Genomic DNA, 23,572 nt, shown 5'->3' with positions numbered 1-23,572 from the left:
TATTAACGCAACCACTTTTATTATGTTTGAGAAAATTATATTTTGTAAAGCGGTATTTTGCGTATCCATTTGAAGGCTCGGTGGTCAGTTTGGTTGGAGATTTCTTGACGTTTCCGTTTCTAATTCCCTGGAATGAAACGACACAATTCCTAATTAAAAAAGATTCTACTTGGATTAGAACAGAATGAAAAGGGGCAACGAATGGAAAGACATTACCTTTTCGGAGATCTTTTGTTGAAATGGGGGATTTGTTCACCTGTACGCATACGTTTATGCAAATTTGGATTTTGTTCTGTAAATAACTTTATCTCCAGGGGCCACGACTTTACCGGCAATTTAATTGTTCAAGTGGCCGACCATCGTAATTATATTGGATGGCAGAACCAAGAAGGTATCTATCGGGCAAATGATGTTGGGAACTCACTACTCTGCGTTAGATACACACAGAGAGTAGCGGAAGGAATTCTCATTTTGCACATGAGCACATTTTCTCATTTCGCGTTTACAATCGGACGAAAACTTTTGCTTTTTTAGTAAAAATTTAGTATATTTTGCGTACACAGGTGCGAATCCGTTAAGACTGATGTTTCTATTAGAGGATCGCTTTTGTAAACATAATTAATAGGTACGCCAGGTCTGGGTCTATACACGACGAAATGAAGGTAATTTGTCAAGTGAGGGATTCGCTGTCTTCCCTTTTTGCCCGTGGCTTATTTAAGTCTGTATTGCATTAATTTAAGCTATAGTCAACCGTGGTCCCATTTAGATGCATCGCAAAATGTATGCACCAGTTACCGTTGCACATCTAATCGTCTCCGCTCTCCGATTTAAATAATTCCCAGGGAGCAATCATTGTCGGTATGCGCTAGGTTCTGCTTGGCCATTGATTTTCCTGGAATTAATTAAAGATTAAATATTTGTCCGGCTGTTTCATCTGATTCGTTCCATTGTCTTCGTGTCAACTTTGATCCCTTTACATTCATCGAATTGACTTTTCAGCAAATTTAAATAAGGTAACCATTGGAAAGATAATCCTTACAAGGTTAATGTAACTTTTCCTGCAGAAATTTGCTTAAGCTGCAGGGTTTTCTCTTATCACTTTGCAATATCGTAACTGTAATGAGATAGATGCATAAAGTTTAGTTTACGTATATAGTGCCATTATGAATTTTTCAAAACTCTGTGTTGGAATTTTCATGAAACAAAATGAGAAAAAATTGTTTCTTTATAGAACTAAATCTTCTTGTTTTAAGTGTAGATTTCTTTTGTACGTAAGCAAGAATTTTAAGGAGTTCTATTTATTACAGTTTAAACTGAAATTGCAATTTTGTATGAACGATGATATTGAAGTAATGTTGACTTCTCAACTCTAACAATTACGTTTACTGATTTAAGAGATAATAAATTTTATGATATTATACATTTATCATCAACAAAAAACAAGTTTATCTATTTATAAATATATTTTGGTGGAACTAATTGAGTTGATAAAACTGTAAAAAAATTGAATGTCGCTACGCGGTATGTTTTTTAACGCAATTGCAAATATTAGTTTAAAACACATCAAACATGATGAAACAAATTAAAGGTGGATTTTATAAAGCCCCCAGGGTTTATGTTTTTTATAGTCCCAATTAAAATACATATTTGAAAAAAATGCTAAGGGTAATAAATAATAATCAAACTGATATTAACTGGATCAGGACCAAAGTGTGCTTTTGATCGAATGTCGTGCTGTTTTTACAGTAATGTTATTATCGTTCACAATAAATGGTTTCAAGCACTTATATGGTACCAATGGAGCATCAAACTGCTGTTATTACCTATTTAAATAATAAAAAAGGACTTTAGTGTGTTTGGTAAATTATTGTATTTTGTCTTACTACAAAGATACAATGGAATGTATTAAAATAAAATGATCAAAGATCAAAGAATTGTAATTTTACTTTATCAGTAGCGATATTTTTTGCTTGTTAAACAAGTTTATGTCTTTAAAAACGTCGGTCTTATTGTTTTTAGAAATAAAATAAGAATTGCTGAATGATTTAAAACAATATAGAAAAAAAAACAGTGAACTAAATAACTTAATTAAGTATGCATACGTTATTCGTGTAAAAACACGAAAATTTGAGTAGCTATATTTTGATTAGGTTCTGGAGTTTTAAAATGTGGTTTTTAGTATTTATCGTGTCTGCGGTTTAAATTTCAGTAAGATATTTTTATAAAATTAATACAGAAAGTTTTTAAGAATGGTGGATGCGCCGGGTTAACTTATTTGAAAACTAGTGTACCGCAGTGGTTTTTCTAAAAGTAATTAAAATAAAACATCTATGATTTTAAAAGTTGAATCATTATTCACTTACGAATTTTATTGGGGGTTAAAGGAGCTTTTCTTTCGTATTAATTTTTGTTTTGTTCTTGTGTCTAATTACTATAGAATTTAGATTGATTTTTTGCCCCTCCGGTGATCCAAAGTTTGTTCATTACTCGGTGGTTTGGCGTCCACAGCAACCGCCTCAGCTTCCGGTTGGCCATTATCCGATGAGCTGCAACAGTACGAACCTGCTTTGGCGTTTTAAATAAATCACATGACGATCGGATTTGCGTCAAACTATCTTTAACTAGCAAAGTTCGACCGAATCGACTTTAGATAATTGGATGGGACCACCAATATAGATCTTTCTTTCTTTTTTTGTTTTTATTCTATTTTTATTTTTTGTATAATTCTTGCGAGGCACTATTTCTACGTCTCCGTGTCGTCAAGGGGAAAGTCTGTTAATTATCAGGTGTTGTATGGCAGATGAGCTTATTGTATGCGTTGATTGTTGTGTACTAGATTGGAAAATTAACTCCACTTGGACGGTTGAAGCAGCGACGAACTTCTTCGTTCTAAGCTGAAGCGGTCGCTGGCAGATAAATTAATCATCTGTAGGGTGGGCAGGTCGTAAATTAGTTCAATAATAACTCGGCTATATTGTAAGTTTCACTATACCGCTAATGGAATTCGGTAGCTGTTGTCGGATGATAGTAAATGGATGAACTAGGTACGATCTAACCGCAATGTTTTCATTTTATTCTGACGGTTTTGATTACATCCAACCGTCACGTTTTTGTACACCTACGTTTATTTTAAAATCGACCTAGTAGTTAATTATTAATTTTGGTCTTTCTCCTGTCCGAGCAGATTTAAATAGCAATTTTTTTTTGCATGCGCCCTCATGACGTTTTTATTGGGAGTTCACACCGCAACGTGGTTTTTGGGACGATCTAAATAACGAGGGAGGTAATCTGATGATTGGAAGCAAATTTTTCCACAATTTAAAATTAATTATGAATCAATAATTATAATTGAAACATGAATCCGAAAAAAGTTTTAATAGATAATTTTTTTATTTTTTTAACTCCATTAAAACTTTATTTTCTTTTTGGATTTGTATAATGAATTGTAACTTATAAAAACTATGTCATTAATAAGTGTAGTATATTGCTTTCTTCTAATTACTATGAGAATTAAGTTTTGCTCGCATGTTTGGTTGGCGGTCAGTTCAAGGCTAGAGGCTGAATTGAAAAACCAACCAAGTTTTTAGACTTTGTATAATTATGTTGGACAACAACTAACTACGAACTTGTTCTAGACTTACGACAGATCGTGTATAGTTGTTTGAATACAGGAGAGGAAAGTGTATGTTTTACTGCCCGAGACTCTCCTTTTTTACACTTTCTTTCAGTGTAATACATATTATTTTTCCTATGATCCAGCAAGAAAATTGGTTAATTTTTTTTTTGAAATTAGAATGGAAAATAGTACATTATACACAAAGGGAGAGAAATGCACGATTATTCCTGAGGTGCCATTTATATTTTATAAAGAACCATAGGAATAATAGCATTTCTCTCTAGTGGTGTATGTACTATTTTTGCACGACCTGAGTTAAAAAACCCAAGAAATTAGCAGTATTTCCTTAATAAAATTTTAAAATTAGCATAAAGCATTATGCATTCTTTGAAATTACACCATGGTAACAATAAAAATGTTTGTTGACAATGAATCTATCAATGAATGGGAATGTATGGCTTAGTAACGGGATGAGCAAATATTTGCTCCCGTCCTCCCGTCGTTAGTTCATTTCTCTCCCTCGGGAGAGAATTATAACTTCTGTCACAATTTTGACATAAGAATAGTTGTATTTGGTTTTGTTCAAGACCTCCATAAGTAGTGGAAAAAAATTGAAGCAAAAATAAATGACATAATTGAGAGGAGGTGTTGCTAGGAAAACAAACAAAATACGTGAAAACGCGTGAGCCAAAAACAGTGAGCGAAAGTGGAACCTTCACTCACGGGTAACCATGTAGATTGGTCACTTTCTAAGGAGGTATTGAACAAAAGTTCATTTCTACTCCCGGCCGTGCAAAAATTTATTTTTGGTTACAGTCGTAGGAAAAATATTATAAGTTATTCTTGAAGTAAACTGTTCTTTTGGGGATGATATTAACTTGTTACGATTTTTTTATAGTTGAATAAAAAAGTATTTTCAGATTGTTCACAGATAAAAATGCTTATGATGCAGTACTAAATAAGTATTGAGTGTTTTTGCAACAAAATTTCTATTGAGACGTCAAAGATACGTGATTACTTGATCGCGTCTCCATTGACTTTGAAACAACTGTCGATAAACGCGCAAATAAAGAGAAATAATTAATGACTCTCGTTGGAAAGAATAGTGTTCCGGCTTTCATACACCCTATAGCTCTCGGAAAAAAACCTTTCTAATTTAGTTTCGCAGGGGTCGTACGCGCTTACGTGACGGTAATGCTTTAGCGTGGTGCCATTAAATAAGTTATGAATTGAAAAGTTGGGATTGTGTGTAAGCGAGCGAGTGATCAATTGTCGTATATCGGGTAGTTCGAGGGCAATCGTCAACTCGTTTCGACGCGAACATCAGACGATATAATCGAAAACCAATCTAGTTTCGGGGTGGCTAATGGCAGCCACTCGAGATGGTAATCTCTGCATCTGCATGTACAAGACGCGGGCCGGCGCGTCGAACGTGCGCCGCGGCGTCACTGACGCTTGGCGTCCAGGTCTCTCGCACGCGTCAGTAGTGGCCACGCTACCGGCGACAAAAGCACGCCCTTTCTTCGGCACTGTTCTTAAAGACACGTGACTAATTTGAAAAGATGAAAATCATCCGCGTTCAGGTCCACTAAGTTCGTAAATCTTCGTCCTCCAATGGTGTGGGAAATAGACGTGGAAAATGAGGACCTCCTCGAATCGCACTAGCTCGTCCAACCACAGGAAGAAAGCTGGAGATTGCGACTTGCCATGACGGCTCGAATAAGAATCACCGAGTCATATCAATATTTCATCGCTAGTTCAATTTTATGAGTGTTGTAAAGTCGACGTTTATATTCATAGGATGTCGTAGTGTTGCAATTTCGTGGTTTTTTGACGCACTTCCAAACGTTTCGTCGTCGTATTATAGTTGTAATTTTCCTCTTTGAAGGGGGTGGATTGTGACGCTCTCTGAAGTCCAACTGTGATTCTCCGTAGTGTGTTTATTTTAAAGTGTACCTGTGATACAATTACCGCTCCTCCACAACAAAGGATACCTAAAACGGTTTGCTATATCTGTTTTTTCTTATTCCATATCTAGGTAGACGATGACGTTCCCCGGGATATTATCGGGGGTATCGGTCTTGGTCATCATCATCCTCGCAACTACAGGCCAAGTTCTCTCCAATGGTAAGTTACTTTTTTTCATCCGTCTACAGTCGCATGACTATCATCTATACAACTCCGAATGCACTCAAGATATACCAGCAGACTTCAATTAAATAGTGATTTACTAGCACGAGTTCAGCCGATGTTGATTCTAAACATCTGAAAACTTTGACTAAGTTACTTTTATTGTGCAATCTTTTATCGGAAGAGAAAAACTCTTTTCTCTGGTTTAATATCTGCAATGATATTTCTACAAACACACAGGAGAACGCGAAAATCCGGAATAAATTTGACTAGAGAGAGCGTATTCTGAATTTCATAATGTCGGTGAGGTTTAAGCTCTCCACGCGAAATTCCTCCTCTTTGACGTGGTTGGTTTTTCGGGCGACAAAATATCACCCACACCTAACCGTCCTATTATTTATTTCGGCAATTTAACTTCATTGCAATTTACGATTCTCCGGCGCCCATCAGTCTGATAATTTAATTCTTCCGAAAGACGTTCGTAGGTTTTTTCTTCCTACGCTTTCTTCTAAGAAAAATCACAGCAGTAACGCGATTGCCGAGGAAATTTTCTCTTCTTGGATGTCTGGCGTAAATCAGACCACGAAGAAAAAAACGAAACAAAAAGATTGTAAGGATTATGGAATTTGTCGCGGTGAACGCAAGAAATTAAATGAGAATCAGGAACTAGAATTGTCGCTTTTTTCTTGAGATTTTTTTGGAGTGAGAATAACGAATTATTTGTCATTTGGTTTAGAAAAGTGTATTGCTTACTTTTTTAAACGTCTGCAATACAATAAAAGGACAAATTGAAACTAGGTCTGACAATGCAATAGAATAACGAACGAAACGTATATTAAAAATTTAGATAAAATAGTTGCTTTGCGACTGAGCGAATTTTAAGTTTAAACCGCTGTCTTCAGGTAAGGTCTCTTTATCCTTGGCCCGGTTTTGTTGTCGGAGGATACCTTAGGTATTGACTGATGGTTAGTGGGAATAATAAATATTTGAATGTTGAAATAGGATTCACCTGTGTCCTGATGTCTATCCCGAGCGGTATATGCGAACCTACATCGAGTAAGTGCCCGATAAATTATTCACTAGCCGTTAATTTGGAACATTTTCCATCTACTTCGAAATTACCCCGTAATTTTTCATCAGAAGGGTCCTTTTTTAGCCAGGGCCAGAGGTTATCCTGCGATTAATTTATTCAACGGGCAGGGAGAATTTTTCAGGAGCTCCTTTCTAGATTGAAACAGATCTCTATCGATTTTTTGTCAGTCTGCAATTGTGATGAAGTAAATTGGATAAGACTGTATTCAATCTAACGACTAGGTTAATTACTGAAGCAGAACTGATATGTCGGACAGCAATAAGTTTCGTTGAGATATTTTGATTAAATTATTCCATTAAGTAATAAATTACAGTACTGTGTAATCCATGAACCAATTCATTTTCAGTTATTTCATTTTACTGTCAGTTATCATTACGATTGCGATATGAAATCGGTAAATATGCAATAATGTATATTTGGACTGAAGTCTTGTTCAGAAAAACATTTTGGACTGTCGAATATTCAAACTGTCACGTCGTTACGCCGATTACGCCGATTTGAAACAGCACTTTTCGCTTATTTCATTTATTGGACGATGGACGGAATTTTATTATTTCTGTCCACGATCCGAATTACCCACACCTGTTAATAACAGGTTTCACATCTGTTGTTGCCTTTTTACGCTTGAACTAATTTAATAAAATTAATATGAATTACTGTTTGAGCTTTCAAGCTGACTAGCATTAGTGTTGGAAGAAAATCAAAGCATAAGCAAACATTTTTTTATCTAGTCAGAATTGAATTAAATTCTATGATGATTTTACTGGTGTCTGTTTTGATTAGAATGCACAAATGTGCAATTTTTTGTCAGAGAGAAGTTGTAAAAGAATTGAAATTTCATTTTACGCCTTCTTCAGTTTTCCCACTGTTATAAGATAAAATAATTAAAACGTTCCGTTCTTGAGTTTGTCTTTCTTGTCGTCCATTGCAATAACAATCATTAAAGTAATCCATGTTGACATTAGAAGCGGCCTCTTGCGCCCCTCTCATTTCGTACATAACCACATAGAGGCACATTAACTAATTAATGTCATGTTGCTGACACCCTCGATTTTTTATAATACGTTCATCATCATCATCTTATGCCGTAATTGATGCTTTTGTAGGAGCAAAAACAATGATTTTTAATATAGTGAGAAAACACTTTTTGCATTGTTTGATTTTGAATGGCATTTTACTATTAGCCATGTTTTAATGGAAAATTGTTTGTGTGGTAATGTAATTAATAAACTATTGATGAAAGGCTGTTACCATTGCTAAACAAATTGTTTAGCATCACATTACATATTTTTCTACAATTAGTTGATTGCTAATTTTCTGTACTAATATTGGGAATGGTAAATTAAATACTTGCTTTATGTTTCTAAAAAGTTATAAAATAGACTAACTACATTAGCTATTTGCTCTTCTAGATTCCCAGAAGCTTGTTTTTGGTCATATTTTCCATATTGCCCATATTAATTTTACGAAACAAACCTTTCTCAATTTAAACATTGAGTAATTTTTGAAAAAAGTTTACTAGGGTAGTAAAGTTTATGTCCACGTGATGAATAAAGTTGCTGTTTTACTTTAACTAAAAGTTTATTAGTGTAACAAAATTGTTATTTATTATAATAAAAGTTTTATTAGTATCGATACTGAAGCGCATGTCGACGTCTGTCGTTTGGTCTAGATCTTAGTTCAAGGTTTTCAATGTACGAGTACCCACATTAAATTGAATTTCGATCATTTTATTTTGATTTCAATATTATGTTTATCAATTTTGTGTAAAAAAAATGTAAATTCTGTTGAGAGTAACTTGTGTAAAGGCACCTTGAACTGAATTCAGAAATGTTGTCGAAGCAAACAATTCAGGCACTCCCTTAACGTTAAAAATAACGAGCAACAAAAAAGGTGGACTTGTAAAAAATAAAGATAAATCCTAAACGTTCGGTTGATTGCATGATTTGGTTTCAGGGGGAAAAGTTCCGCTCGCGTATTATTCTTGATTTAGCAATATCCGGCCCGCAATGTTTTTCTTGTATATTATGACTTTTGCCTGGAGTAAAATTGCTCAAGTTGCCTTCTCTTCGAAAACAGCGACTTTTTAACGATCACTACAACACTCGATTCGTGTGTAAGCTTTTTTCCCTTGTTGATGATACCTAACGGTAAAAAAAGTGCATTCTAACAGTGTCTGTTCCTTATGTATGTTTATTTATTTATACCGTGCTTTCATATACATTTCTTATAATTTTTGTCAGTGACGTTTAATGAGACAGAAGATATGAAAATGACAAGTTTCATATTATCTTCTGTCTACATTAATTCACAGGTCACATTGGTCTGAAATTTATTTCACAATATGATATTTTATGCAATACCGACGACTTTTTATAGCGTTTCTGTTATTTTTTAATTTTTTTCTATTTTTAAATTTCTTTGTGGTGTAAGACAGATTCTTCTTGTATGCAGAAAATACATTTTTGTGACTTATTTTATCTCAAAAAATGTAGTTGCGATATTGCCAATGTAACAATAGAGAAATCCAATTGCTGTTAGAAAGTTACATTTTAAGTAATTTTGGTTGTCTAAAGGTAAACTGGCATTGCAAACGAAAAGATAGTTTGTATGGCCACATATTGAAATATTGGGTGATTCAAAAATGTATGGCGAATACGAGAATACCTCTCTATGAATGAGAATGATTAGCGCAGTATTTATTGACCTATTTCAGAAAAAAGAAAAATTACAGTTTTCCAAAAAGCAATATGAAAAAAATATCTTACTTTGGATTTAATGAAATTGACATTAAATGTGACAGCATTGGTAGCGATATCATCCTTAGTGATTTGTTTCCAAGGTGATGGTACACTCAAAATTCATAAATTTGATTTTCAGCGCCGTGTAGAGTTTAGTTTAAACCCAATTAACTCATTACATTTTGGCGATATGAAACAAGAGCACTTTTTTTAAGAAAAACTGATTAGGCTTAAAAAAATTATGACTTAAAAACTGGAAGGGCGCCATTGTCACCGCAAATGTATAGCTTTTACAAGATTTTCGTTTACTCAATTCAAAGAGTGTCTTTTTGTCTCCTAAAGTTTCATAATAATCGGATAAACAATAACAAAAATAACGATTTTTGGAAGGCTGTAATTTTCCTTTTTTTAGGTGGGTTAATAAATATTGTGCTATCTATTCGATTTTGTAGAGGGGTATTCGTTGTTAACATTATGTCATACATTTTTGAATCATCCGATATATTCTTTTTTTATTTTGTTATTTTATGTTTATGATTTTGCAGTTACAAGTTTGTAGTTACAGACAAGTTGATATAATATACAATGGCCGTCAAAATTAACCGGACAACTAAAATTTTGCGATTTTTTTACATTGCAATATTTTTGTTATTCTTTGTCGGATTTCCACGAATTTTTGTTCGGCTTAAAGTACGAACTTTGCAGAGCAATGTAATTTAATTCAATGACATTTCTAGTTTTGTCTTGTAAATGTTATACCTAAAAGACGAGAGCACTGTTTTTTTTTACTTTCTTTATACTGAACTGCAGTGTGCAACAGAGACAAAATTAAGTTTTTACTTATTTCAGATTACTGCCCGTTCTTCTCTGAATGAGGACCAATTTGTTTCAAAATTTTATCTTTTGGTGCCCCAGAGATTCAAAGCATTAAAAAAGACGTTGCTTTTCTAATGTTACTAAATATTTGTTCAGAAAGTAGGCTACATAAAAAGATAGTTAAACCGAAAATTATTGCTTATGTCACCAAAAGAGCACAATTACGTCTTTGAACTCAAAAAATCTGAAAAACTTGGAACTTTAAAGGATTACAACAAGTAAAACGGTTAATTTATTGGAAGCTTACATGCGCCTATTTTGACGTTTTGGCACATTCGGCCTACTTAATACGAACATTCATTGAAATCGGAAATGTAATGCTTTTTTTGAAGATATATCTTTCATGTCTCAAGAATTAAAATTATGGAAAATGTGGTACATAATTCAGAAAAGAATGGGCAGTAATCTGGAATCAATAAAAACTTAAGTTTGTCTCTGTCGCACTCCACAGCTTAGTATAAAAAAAATACGTAAAAAAACAGTGCCTTCGTCTTTTGAGTATCACATTTAGAAGACAAAACTAGAAATGTTATTGAATTAAATTATAATGATCTACAAAGTTTTTTCTTTAAGTCAAAAATCGCAAAATTTTAGTTGTTTGGTTAATTTTGGCGGCCAGTGTAAAAGTGATAGATGAAGAGTTAACAATTTTTATAGAAATTTTTCAGAACATTATTATTCGAAGTAAGTAAGTGGCTGTTTTCGGAGTTCCAAAATGAAATTTTCTGCAAAGAGATTTTTTTATTAGGCTTTATTCTTAATTCACCATTTTTGCAATTACACCCTTATCAAATTAGAGTCGCTCTCCGGGGAAATCTTAGGTAGGAAACCAAGACGACCAGGCGAAGTGTGTCGCTCGACAAAAATAAATCTCAATTGCGAGCGTACAAACCGCAGATGTCTAATGAAATTGGCCATAAGTCACGTCATTTTCGCTGTCCGCCATTAGCTTGTTTAGCGTTTGTTGTGTTTTTTTAATGGACCATCCTCAGGTAAATTTAATTAAATTAGCGCATTTGCACGGGATTAAGTCTCCGATTTCAGAGGTTTATTTATACATAACACACAAGCTTGGCCGGACGCGCGGTCTCAGCTTTTAGCGGTAATTGTCAGGGATCTGGATCTGAAAAGGGTAGGGTGCTGTTTGTTTTAAATCCCAAACTTTATAGAAATAAGCTTTTTATGTTTCTTTGTTGCGAACTACCGTGCAAGCGCACTCGATTAATACGGCATGAGACGCGCAAACGTTACACGAACGAAAATGACGACATAACACGCGATCCACCCTTGGGTCGGAGTGACATTTCTGGGCTGTTTTTTGTCGAAACGGTTCATTGTTGGCGCGAATACAGGATATTTGTTTTCGCAGATTCGTGAGTTTTTACAGAGTACCTACTAGGGAAGACAAAGAGAAGGCACGTAGAGAGGACTCGATTAAAATTTCATGACTATGTAAATCGCATATGCATCGCGATGAAAAATGCACACCAATTTCTACCATTAACAGAATTTCTCACTTTGAAACAGAATGAAATATTCACGGTGACGCGTATCGATTTGCTTGCCGTATATTATGTCGGACAGTGTATAATGTTTTCTGTTGTTTTCTTTCATTTTTTTTCGTGACGGCTTTGATATGAAAAATGCCATATCGACCTCGACCTTTATGACGGGAAAGAAATGGATCTATAATATTTGCCATTTTCTTGTAATTTACGAGATATTTTCAATATTGGCCAGTTTGATTTTGTAGACTATTTAATTGCTTGTTTAATATCAAGAGTGCTCAGTAAATCGATCAGAAACAAAAAATAATTTATCGATTTACTTGGGGCGGTTTAGGGAAATTGAAAGTTGTTGGTTAGACTATCAACACCGGAAATTTTTACCTTATCGCTAAGGAACTGATTTGGCGAATTTTGCAGTAAAATTAAGATTATGAAGTTTTTTTTACTCATCACGTTCGAATTTCGGCAGAAAATGCTAATAATAGTATGCCAAGCATTCATAAAAGTGTTTTACTCTCTCGGCATCCGCTGTGCCTCTAAAGGGTATTTAATAATTTTGATTTAGTAATAGCGTTGTTAGTACATATAGTATCAGTACTCGTACATGTATTATTATTATATGCTAGAACATAGTTGGTATATGAATTTCTAATATTACCAATATTTTGATTATTTCAAGCTAAACAGTGTTTGTTTTACAACATAACTTTAGAAATGGACTTACCTCGGTGTGAAATAACAATACACTCAAATTAGAAAACCTGTTTGAGAAGTTTTTCAACATTGCATTATGTTCTTTGTTTTGGTAATGTTGAGAGTTGTTAAGCGTTTTTCAATGGTTTTAAAACTATCTTAATTAACATTTTGTGTAATAATTTTTAACTACTTGATACATATTTATTAACAGTAGGTTTGTGATGTTTGCCTTTTGTAATGGCACGAGCGTTTTGAGATGCAAAAGTTTATGATAACTTCTATTTCAGTTTTGTCACTCTTAAGACTTGTTGCTAATTAAGGAAGAAAATAAAACTACTTTATTAAATTTTATTGAAGTTATTTTTAAGCATCTCATTTAGACTCTTTTTGAATGCACGAGTGCTGGGTTTAAAAGGAAGAGTCAATCGTTGGTTTTCATTCTTACTCGATTTCAAGAAAGTTTTTCCCAACCGTAGGAACTTCTCAATTAGCAATTCTTTCGTTTTTTTGACAGTCCAGTTTCAGTTGTTACTTTACTGAATTATTGAGAATAATATACCGTAATTTGATCTGACCTAATCCAATACAATTTTACTTTACTCTCTTTATTACACGAAAATCCTAAACTTTTTAACCGACTTTGAAGTTACAATTTTTTTATCTTGCTTGTCAGAAATACGTACGTCAGACGGTCTAGATCGGTCGATTTTTGGCTAATTGCGTACGGGTCGGGGTCTCCACTTAGCGCTCTTAACGAGGCCACTTGTCGACGGGCTTCAAAGGGGCCTTGCGACCAACACACTGTTTGATTGGAAATGCGATCTGTGCTCCGAACACCCTTTGTGAAATCGGAGCCGTTTTCGACCAGGTCTCTACTCGGGGACCGAGTGGATTCCATTAGCATCGGAACGTGTGATGGCCCCCAGGTGCGTGTTAAGTCGCTATCGATTAGACGGCGGCGGCGGCAACGCCGACGATCACGCTATACATATAATCGGCCAACTTCTTGCCAGGATAAAGCGGAATATTTGCCGTGATCGCTGACCCAACATCGACAACTTGCCAACCATGTTTAGGCATAATTTTTATAAAATAACCGTGTACGCTTGCTTTTATAAAGTCTAATGTTGTTAGGAATTATTGAATTTTTTTTGTATATTTTATTTATGTAAATCCATTAATTACATTTTTTGTATACGCTCCCGAAATCAGCTATTTTAGGGACTCATTTGAGTCCCTAAAATGAGTCTTTTCCGGATTCAATAAAATAGTATGCAAAACGGTTATTTTAGGGACTCAGTCTCCAAAAACAGTTTTTGGTTCCTTGATACATAACTAGCTATTCTGGAATTCACTTGATATTTTTTTTGTTCATCACCTTCTGTCATCAGCATTGTATTATTTTTTCTTCCTGGCAATAAAACTTTGCGTATGTTGCTTTAGGGTTCTTGTTCGCATAAAAACCTCATTAATTTTTTTGTGGCCACATTATAAAATTTTGAAAATAGAAAATGTGGATGGCCTTAATTCATTTAAGGGATTATTTGGGAAATGGTAATACAATTAACTGTAAAATTTACTGGCGAAGTTTGCGCAGGATATTTTGTACTTCCTATAAAATCTGATATGCATTTTTAATAAGGCCGAGCCGCAAAAGTTGGCAAACTCTCTCTTCTCACCGTTTCTTCTCTCTCTTGAGATGGGCGTTATCGTGTCGACGGCGACGTCTCGAAATATATACTGGAACGCTTTCTAATTTGCTCAAAATCCGTCAATAACGAAAAATTTTACACGTATACGCGCCAATATTGAGTTTGCATTATCATTTATAATGCATAAAATGCTATAGGTGAATATATGTGGAGGTAGGTCGCAAGGTCTGTTCCATATTGCTGCAAAATGTATCCGCATGCCATCATCTTAAATGGATTTCTCGCTGTTCGAAAGGTGATGCCGTAGCATTCTTTTACGGTAACGCGATATTTACGAGCGTCACGAGCGTATCTACTTTTAACGCATCAATTATTGATATTTAAGAGGGTCTTTACTCTACTTGAGGAATTAAACGATTTCGTGCCTGAATTGTAGGCGTAGATCGTCTAACACGTTGTGTTGTGTTCTCTAAAGTTTGGGTAAATTAAAACCACTGGAGGTGAATACATGGTTTATTTTTGTTTTTTAATGACGGTCATGAATTCGGACCAAGAGTTCAAAACTTGGTGGATGCGCCGGGTTAACACAAATTTTTGATTAGTTTGATTTTAACTTTTAACAAATAAAAATAAACAATAACGTTATCAAAGTAAAGCTTTAATATACGATTTATGAAGTTTGTGTACAGTTATGATTAAAAGATTTTGAGTTTGTTTGTTTTGCTAGTAAAACAATTACATACAAGATTTTGTTTTGGATTTAAGGAAAATACTGAGGGTGCTTTGGCCAATCAGTGAGACACGGACATTTGTTTCTTGGTTAAATTTCATTGAAATAAATTATTATCTTAAATTTAATTAGGATGTTAAACCCAAAAGCTTAAGTTGGTACACTCTGTATATGTAGGAGTTATTTTGCTGCTGCGCATAGTGCGACGTATTGAATGAAAAATGTTATTAGTCTTGTTAGTAGAAAGCTGTCATTTGGGTGATAGAAGTTAATTGCGTCCCTTGCATCGAACCCTTTTTAATTTAAAGACAACACAACACGTTAATTAAGCTCATATTCACACTGAGGCGAAATTCATTTAGCGTCCGGTTAATTTTGCACAGTCTGGCAAAAAGTTAATGTGTATATTTAATTCGAGTCGGAGATTAATTACACTTGAAAACAGGGGGACGGCAATAGAATAAACGAATATGAATAGGGCACAAAACTAAAGTCGCAACCGACATAATGAATCAAAAACAAAAACAACTTTTAACATGTCCACAAGCCACGGGAATAATTAGGAACATTTCCGTGTGTCGTCTCAACGCCTGCCTATGCGCACACACGTGTTTTTTTCCCTTTTTTGAATGGTAGGGCTGGTTAATTTAGTAGAAAATTTCCCTGGATAGAGCCACCACCAGGTCGGTGCTATATGACGCCGCACACTTGCCCCTAATTGCATAAATATTTACATAGCCATGGCGCTGGCCAACGGAACTCTTAACGGCGACATATTTCACCTAATTAATAACGTTTTAGGTCATAATTAGCAGAGTTATTTTTTAATTACGAACTCAGTTGGCTGAATTGAGTCAACATTATTACCTGAAATTTGCTCAGCATATACAAAGACAAAATTTGCAAGGTTTAGCGTTAGCCATTTATTAAAAAGGGCAACACATTTTCCACCCGCTATCGTAATAATGGCTTTTGATTCTACGACTGGTCCAGTTACACACTCTGTATAGCGGTCGGAACTGACGATGTAGAATTAAAAACAATGAATTCAGCCTCTTTTTTGACTTTATAATATGTGGAGAAGTTTTAATAATGGGCTTTCGTATTATTAATTCGCTTTTAGGGTACAAGTACTGACCGCAACGACATGGATGAATTAATTCAAAATTTCGAATATCTAGATTTGGGCACGCACAAACTTGATCATATTTTAATTCAATTTGTTCACATGTGTTTACCAGTCCAAAATAGCGTTGTAATCCTGGAACAGGTGTCGAATTCCGCACAATAAATCATATGCTTATTCCTGTATAAGCTAGGGAACTCTTTTTTTCTCCTAATAAAACAATAATTCAATTAATCAGTTTGAGTGTGTTGTACAGGAATTAAACAATTTTTCAGTGGAAAAGCCGTAGAGTTATTATAGGGGCGTTATCGAGTCAAAAGCGGAAACAAGACTTAGCTTGCGGGAAATCAAGGGTGCCCGCAGTAGATGTCGCCCGTTAAATGCCGGAATGGGAAACCGGGAACGGAAATTGGACGGATCAACCAAGCCACCTCCGCATACCGATCGGAGTGCCATGTATCGAATAAGAGTGCTAATCAAAGATCCCAACCGTAAACCTTTCGAATATATTTCGATGGAATAGCGGCTTTTAAAACGAAAACGTTGACTGGTGGTAGAGCGGGTCAAAAATTGGACCAGAAGATGTACGTAAAGTTTTATTTCTAGAATCGAACTTGCGCTTTGAGTATTCGTTTCGGTGGTATGTAGGTATTAAAAAATTGTACTTGGTGTGCTATGTTTTCACGTTATATGACATTTAGTTAAATTCAATTGCACTCTGGATATTATTGAACCGTGAAAGTGCGATATAATATAAATTACATTCATTTGCATTTCCGCTATTGCATATTATGTTGAATTATAGTAGCATTGTTAAAGATGAATATGTTCAATACCCGTAAGCATTTACAGAGGAATCACGGAGATGATCAGCTTTGATTAAACCAGTTAGTGCATACATGTTTTGCATTAGTTTTTTGGAATTCCAGTTGTGTTTATTTGTCGATCGGGTCATGGGGGCCGCAAGAAACCAATTTACTCGCCAAGTTACGTATCGATTGAGAATTAATTAGGTTTGGTGGAGTGTGTAATTAGTTTTATAAGAGAAACGATGATTTTCGACACTGTGTTCGATTTTTTTCAAGCAAACATCTTTTCAGTGCTATATCCTTTACATGTGTAAAGAATCCGGGTCGGAAAGGCCGCTCTTTTCAGGCTATTGAGCTGTGCAAAGACTCATACGTCACAATGTCTAAAACTCACCGCGTCGGGCATGTAAGAGGGATGTAGCTCTGTTCATTTCATGCACCGTCAACTTGCAATGCACATCCTTCCAGCTACCAAACCCAGAAGCTCAGCCGTTGGAATCTTTTATCGAACCCGGAGATTTTCTCACCCGTATTTATTACTTCAGCTGCTCTGGCTATTCAATCTATCGAAAATACTGTTGCGGGACGGGCGATGGAATACGAAAAAATGTACCATCTTAAAGTAACGAAATGGTAGGCGTATTTTTGAAACTTTCTTTAATTTCAATACATTTTTAAACAATGTTTTTTAAATACGTATTTCAAATTTCAACATTAATAAGTATAACGTTAAAGTTTATATTTCTGAAATGTTTAGTCGTTTTTACAGATGTCAATTGTTTGAATAGTTTTTATCAGTCGACCAAATTGAATTTTTTCTGGGGTGTAGAGAAATCAAATTAAAAATTCTTTATAATTTTACAGTAAAATATGAACGGAATTTAATCATTTTTGGATATAATATGAAAATAGTTATCTATTAGCTTGAAAATACCTACGTAAAATTGTTTTTTTTTTTTCGCATAATTTTCAGCAGTAGGTAATTTTAAAATATCAAGAATATCTCTTAATTAAATATTAGTTTAAATACTGTACATTTTAAAATGTGCTCTTATCTAGAATTAACTGAGCTCAAACAAAATGCTTCTTACCATGATTGTCAAAAATGGCGTATTCGTACTCCCTAAAATAGTGAAGGTACTACGATCCGTTTAAGGTGTATTGAGTTTCTGAGCTTTTTTTCCAATCCTTAAAAGGATTAGAAACATTTCATTACATTGAGATAAAGGGTTAAACATGGAATTGAACGTCGAGTTCTTTAGCATTACGGTCTTCATTGAAGTTGAGAGAAAAACAAAAGCTTAGTTTGCTTTTACCCAGAGGGGACAGTTCATTTTAAGTCTAGAGATGCTATTTTTGTAGGTTTTGGGGAAAGAGCTGTGATATACCTTTCATGTTTATAAAGTATCGTACGAGTTAAAAATGATAAATTCGATAACAAGTGGATGATTGGGTTGACAGTGTACAGAGGTACATTGAATAAACGTCATCACCAATAATCAATTTAAGTAGGGGTATTCGATTACCACCTTTAATTAAATCTATTCGAAGCCCGATTTTGAATGCGACCCACGTATCCGACGACCACCTTTCAAATTTAACTTATGATATATTGCGGTGGCGTCGTTGTAATTATATACCAAAACCTTAGACCGACCGCCGCGAGCACCACAATGAATATTCATTACGTTTCGAAACACTGCACACACCCATGGGGAGAAACGTATTCGTTAGCGAGAGATGTATGAATAAGGACCTACGGATTTGGGGGTTTGATACACATATACATATATACAAGATAGGTGCTTTTCACTAATGAATGTTTTATTTGGTATGCACATTCTCTCATTCAAGTGACTATACAGCAAATTCAATTTTAGTCCACTACGACTACACCACCACGATCGACCCACGACATAACAAATAACCTATAGTGTTGTGTATGTGTGCGCTTTTGTTTTGACATTTCATTCGGAATAAAAGTGACAAATGATACCTGATTGTAATAGAAAAAGCGACCTGGCTGAAAATTGAGAAATACAACGTGAATGTATTGTTCAAGGAAGAACCTGAAAGTTTCAAAATGAAAGAAAATAGAAGCGAGAACATCAAACAATAACTTTCTCACTCTTTTTAGTGGTGCATTTTTAATCACAATGAAAAAATCATTTGAATACAAGCTAAATTAGCACTTTATTATTATTATCGATACCATATTAAAATATTATGTATTATTCTGTCATACGAATATATATATATATATATATATATATATATATATATATCGATACCATCTTTTTTTTAAGTGCTAAGCCAGGAAGCGCTAAACATATAATTACACATTTTTAATATCGGAATAGGAAGTTGCACTTTGGCCTCCATCGCCTTGTTGTGACAATATGAATGGAAATTCCATTCTCGTCGACATGTAACATCTTTATTTAAAACGTGAGACAGGTTAGCATGTCCCGCGATACCTACTCTGATGGAAATTGGTGCAGGTGTGGGACTTCAATTTGTTTAAATCTACTGTCACAAATGTCAAAGTTTCAGTCTCTCGATCTTTTAAATGGAAATGACTTAGGGATCTTCTTGCTGGAATGCGTTGATGGTTCATCTATCTTTATTTTGCCGATTTGAGACTGAAGCTTTTGTTTTTTTATGACGCATTTTCAAAATTGAAGCTGTCCAATTAACGAAAATGGAAGTTTTGAGTATGTTTTTGGAGGAGATTGTTATGTTTTTTGTGGAGTAGCATCCCGGATCAGATCCGGATCATGTTTTAATGGTGCGGTTGGAAATATTGATTGAAGAAAAATAAAGGGATTATTCTTTTGAATCCGGCGGCTTGTCTCCGAGCCGACACATGACAAGAAATCCCTTTCACTGTAATTGACTTTGTGACACCTCGAGGTCGAGGTATTGGAGAATCTTTCGCAAAATGTTTGGTGAACATCGGTGAATATAAATTTAAATTTAATGTTTTGTTCGCAGTAGACGGAAAAAATTAATATATAGGTAGGATCAAATTTTTTCACCTTTTTTTCCACTAAATTGTAATTTATAATCAAAGTTCTTCTTCTCGCGAGACTGAGGACTTGACAGTATTTTCAGGTTTATTATATTGTGCTGAATCGTGGATAAGGAGCCCGCGTTTAATTTGTGTTGTGTAAATTACCGGTTGCTGATGGAAATTTACATTTGAAAAGAAAAACTGTCATTAAAAACCTGATAATTTACCACAACTTATATTAGAGTTATATAAGAATAGCAAAGTTCGTACGAGACTTCGTCACGCTACGCCGCCATTATCACTTATCTAAATTTCAAACTCGCTGGCGTGATGGAAAAAAACAAAATAATGATGGACGGTCAGATTTTCCAAACTTTACATGTAAATTTCTATTTTGACTTTTTTTCGGGTGGTCTAACATAAATTTCTAGGACATATCGAAAAGTTCTCATTTTTTTTCTTCACCTATCATCTTATGATTTTTTAATTTTCTCTTTAGCATCGTCGAATGCCGAATACAAATTAATCTCATAGATGTCATTCGCAGACCTTTCGATAAAAAGCCGCCGAAAAGGTCAGAAAGTTGGCGATCTGAAAAAAACGTAATCCTGCAAGAGTAACACAAACTGTCATTAATCACGAGCTTATCTGGTGTTAGTGACGTCACTCAGGTTCAAATTCGAACGCACAGCTTTGTTCTCGACGCCGTCGACGTCCGACGCCGCGCCGAGGTGACACTTCCAAGCTAATAGCCTAATTGGCTGGCAAAAACCGACGTTCGAACGCCGTTTATTCGGAAAATCCTCTCAGTAATTTCGTTTCGACCGCTTCTTTTCCGGTTAGTTTTTGTGTCCCGGATTTAGCCTCCGGTCGTTGTTCGAATCGAAATGATTCATGCAATTTGACATTTAGACCGTGATTAACAACCGTTTCGTATTAATTTACAACTGCGTTGGGGCTTAATGGCCACGTTAATCATATCAGCGTGATGTTGTTCTTCGGGACGGCATGTCGAGGAAATTGCATTCGATGTTACGTGGCCGAAATATGAAGGTTCATAGGAAATTAATAGTTTTATATAACAGTAAAGGTTTTGTTGTGTAAGGGGTTTATTAAACCTGACGGCTGTCTGCGGGTAACTGGCACCGGTATCACATGTTCCGATGTGGCACAAATTACCAGATTGTTTCACCACTCTAGAAACAAAAAACAAGAGTTGTGACACCAAAATGCGAATGTTGTTTTGTTTTGTTTTATTCATGCCACATTTTTTGGCTTTTATTTAAATCCCAAGCAATATGTTAAACACCTCTATTGATGAAAATAAAGTAAAAGCAAGTTTTGTTGGATTTGTAGAGAGTCTATCTTCTTAGAAAAGCTTTCAGCAAGAGCCATTTATTTGTCTTCAATATTCAGAAAAAAATCAAGAATAGATCCTAGATTGACCTGTAAGACATCAATATTGGAACTTGGGCTCTTTATTGCTCCAACTTCAATAAATTTTTATAGCACTTTTACGATTTTCATATGAGATGGCTTCATATAAAAATGAATTAAAGTTATTGCCTACCGAGAATATAGTCCTATTAAATTGCGGAACGAAATACTTTCTCTATCTGTTTAATAAATTACCAAAAATTCTCCCATTTGTTGCGTGCAATCTGTTATAGGTCCGATTTTGATCAATAACGCAGGAACAACCCAGACTTTATGAAATCATAGTTAGCATCAAGTTGCATTCAAGCGAAAATATGAAACAAACTATTTAAAATCAACGATGGTGCGGCATTAAATCTTATTTAGTTTTATTGATAGCCTTGCGTACACTTGTGCTAAGTGAATTTTTTTTTACCTCAAATTATTTACCTCATCACAATTTGAGAATTTAACACAACTTTTTGAGAATTTTCGTTTAAACTTTTTAAACCTTTACAAGTTCCTTAGCATCCCTCGAAAAACTGATTCTAATACATCATTTACAACCTATTTTACTAATGTATTATTCAAATTATGCACATTTATACGTTAGTTCATCGATATATGCGTTCACAAATCACCCAATTTAATTAAAATACGCTCCACGGCGTTTATTGTTATTTTAAAATTATACTTTCAAGCGAAATTTAATTGTTTCATTGTCATGGAACAAGGAATTAAATGAATAAATACAGAATTTATGAAAATTAACATAATCGGTAGTGATACGAATAGTTTAATTGAGTTTATTGAGTGAGAATTTTAATAAATAAATATTTGTTCTGTAGCGATTAAAAATTATCCAAATTTTACAAAATCATCACTACTACTAAAAGCACTCCTGAAACGAATTTGTCCAATATAAGGTTCTTTCTGTGTCAATTTATATTTTCGTTGCCGTCTCCTGTTTTCTTCTTCTATTTAAAATCCAGGGCGAAGTTGAACCAACAACAGCGAACCTTCTGCGTTTACTTCGAGTTTCTCAAACGTCACTTGCTTTGACAAGGAAAACTCTAATTCACTCAAGTTAATTCCGGAGATGCTATCGGAAAGTCTCCATTAGAAAATTTAAACCAGACAACATAATTAATGTTGACTATCCCGTTTTTAATTATGCAAGATCATTTAGTGAAAAATATTATATTATTTATGCTTTATTATTGTTAGTCTCGCCGTATTTTTGTTCAGATTATTACATTGTAAATTGATTAGTGAAAATTATAACAGAGCATAATGTTCCAATTAGTCTGAATTTGAAATTGTGGTAGTTTTTATCAAACGCATTATTATCCGCAATTTAAATATTTTTGTGTATTGTCACTGTTTTAGTTGATTGTTAACATTTTTCTTGCATTTTGGGAATAAATCTGGAAATGACATCTTGTCAAGAACTTGTAGGATGCATCATTTACGTTGACTTCATTGGAATGGCGAAAAATTTTCTTATTTTCATGAAAGTCAGAGTCAGAATTTAATGTTTGGAGCTTAGGTAGATAAATTTCGAGTTTTTCAAACGTCACTTGCTTTGACAAGGAAAACTCTAATTCACTCCAGTTAATTCCGGAGATGTTATCGGAAAGTCTCCATTAGAAAATATAAACCAGACAACATAATTAATATTGACTTCCCCGTTTTTAATTATGCAAGATCATTTAGTGAAAAATATTATATTATGTATGCTTTATTATTGTTAATCTCGCCGTATTTTTGTTCAGATTATTACATTTTAAATTGATTAGTGAAAATTATAACAGAGCATTATGTTCCAATTAGTACGAATTTGAAATTGTGGTAGTTTTTTTCAAACGCATTATTATCCGCAATTTAAATATTTTTGCGAATTGTCAGTGTTTTAGTTGATTGTTAACATTTTTCTTGCATTTTGGAAAAAAATCTGGAAATGGTATCTTGTCAAGGATGCATCATTTACGTTGACTTTATTGGAATAGCAAAAAATTTTCTTCTTTTCATGAAAGTCAGAGTTTGAGTTTAATGTTTGGTGCTTAGGTAGATAAATTTGTAATTCTCGCAATACAAAAGTCGTACACCCGGAACCTCCGCAATTTAATTTGAGCGATTCATTATCGCCATGTGTGCGCTTTTCTC

At 34.4% G+C, this 23,572-nt stretch overlaps 1 protein-coding gene across 8 annotated transcripts in view; it reads left to right on the top strand.

Annotated features, from left to right (window-relative positions):
• The window catches only part of LOC123014944 (tyrosine-protein phosphatase Lar), a 225,594-nt gene that overhangs the window by 127,238 nt on the left and 74,784 nt on the right, over positions 1-23,572 (top strand). For all 8 annotated transcript variants that reach the window (XM_044414279.1, XM_044414284.1, XM_044414283.1 and 5 more), the window contains one exon: positions 5,655-5,743. In XM_044414279.1, the coding sequence (XP_044270214.1) occupies positions 5,662-5,743 (82 nt within the window). In that variant the 5' untranslated portion in view covers positions 5,655-5,661. The remainder of the gene's footprint in view (positions 1-5,654; positions 5,744-23,572) is intronic.

This window comes from Tribolium madens, unplaced genomic scaffold, assembly GCF_015345945.1.
Source record: "Tribolium madens isolate multiple individuals breed KSU strain unplaced genomic scaffold, Tmad_KSU_1.1 Scaffold_97;HRSCAF=244;Tcas5.2_LG3a, whole genome shotgun sequence".
Classification (NCBI taxonomy): domain Eukaryota; kingdom Metazoa; phylum Arthropoda; class Insecta; order Coleoptera; family Tenebrionidae; genus Tribolium; species Tribolium madens.
The sequence above is the reverse complement of the archived record's forward strand: the minus strand, read 5'-3'. Positions and strand labels throughout refer to the sequence as shown.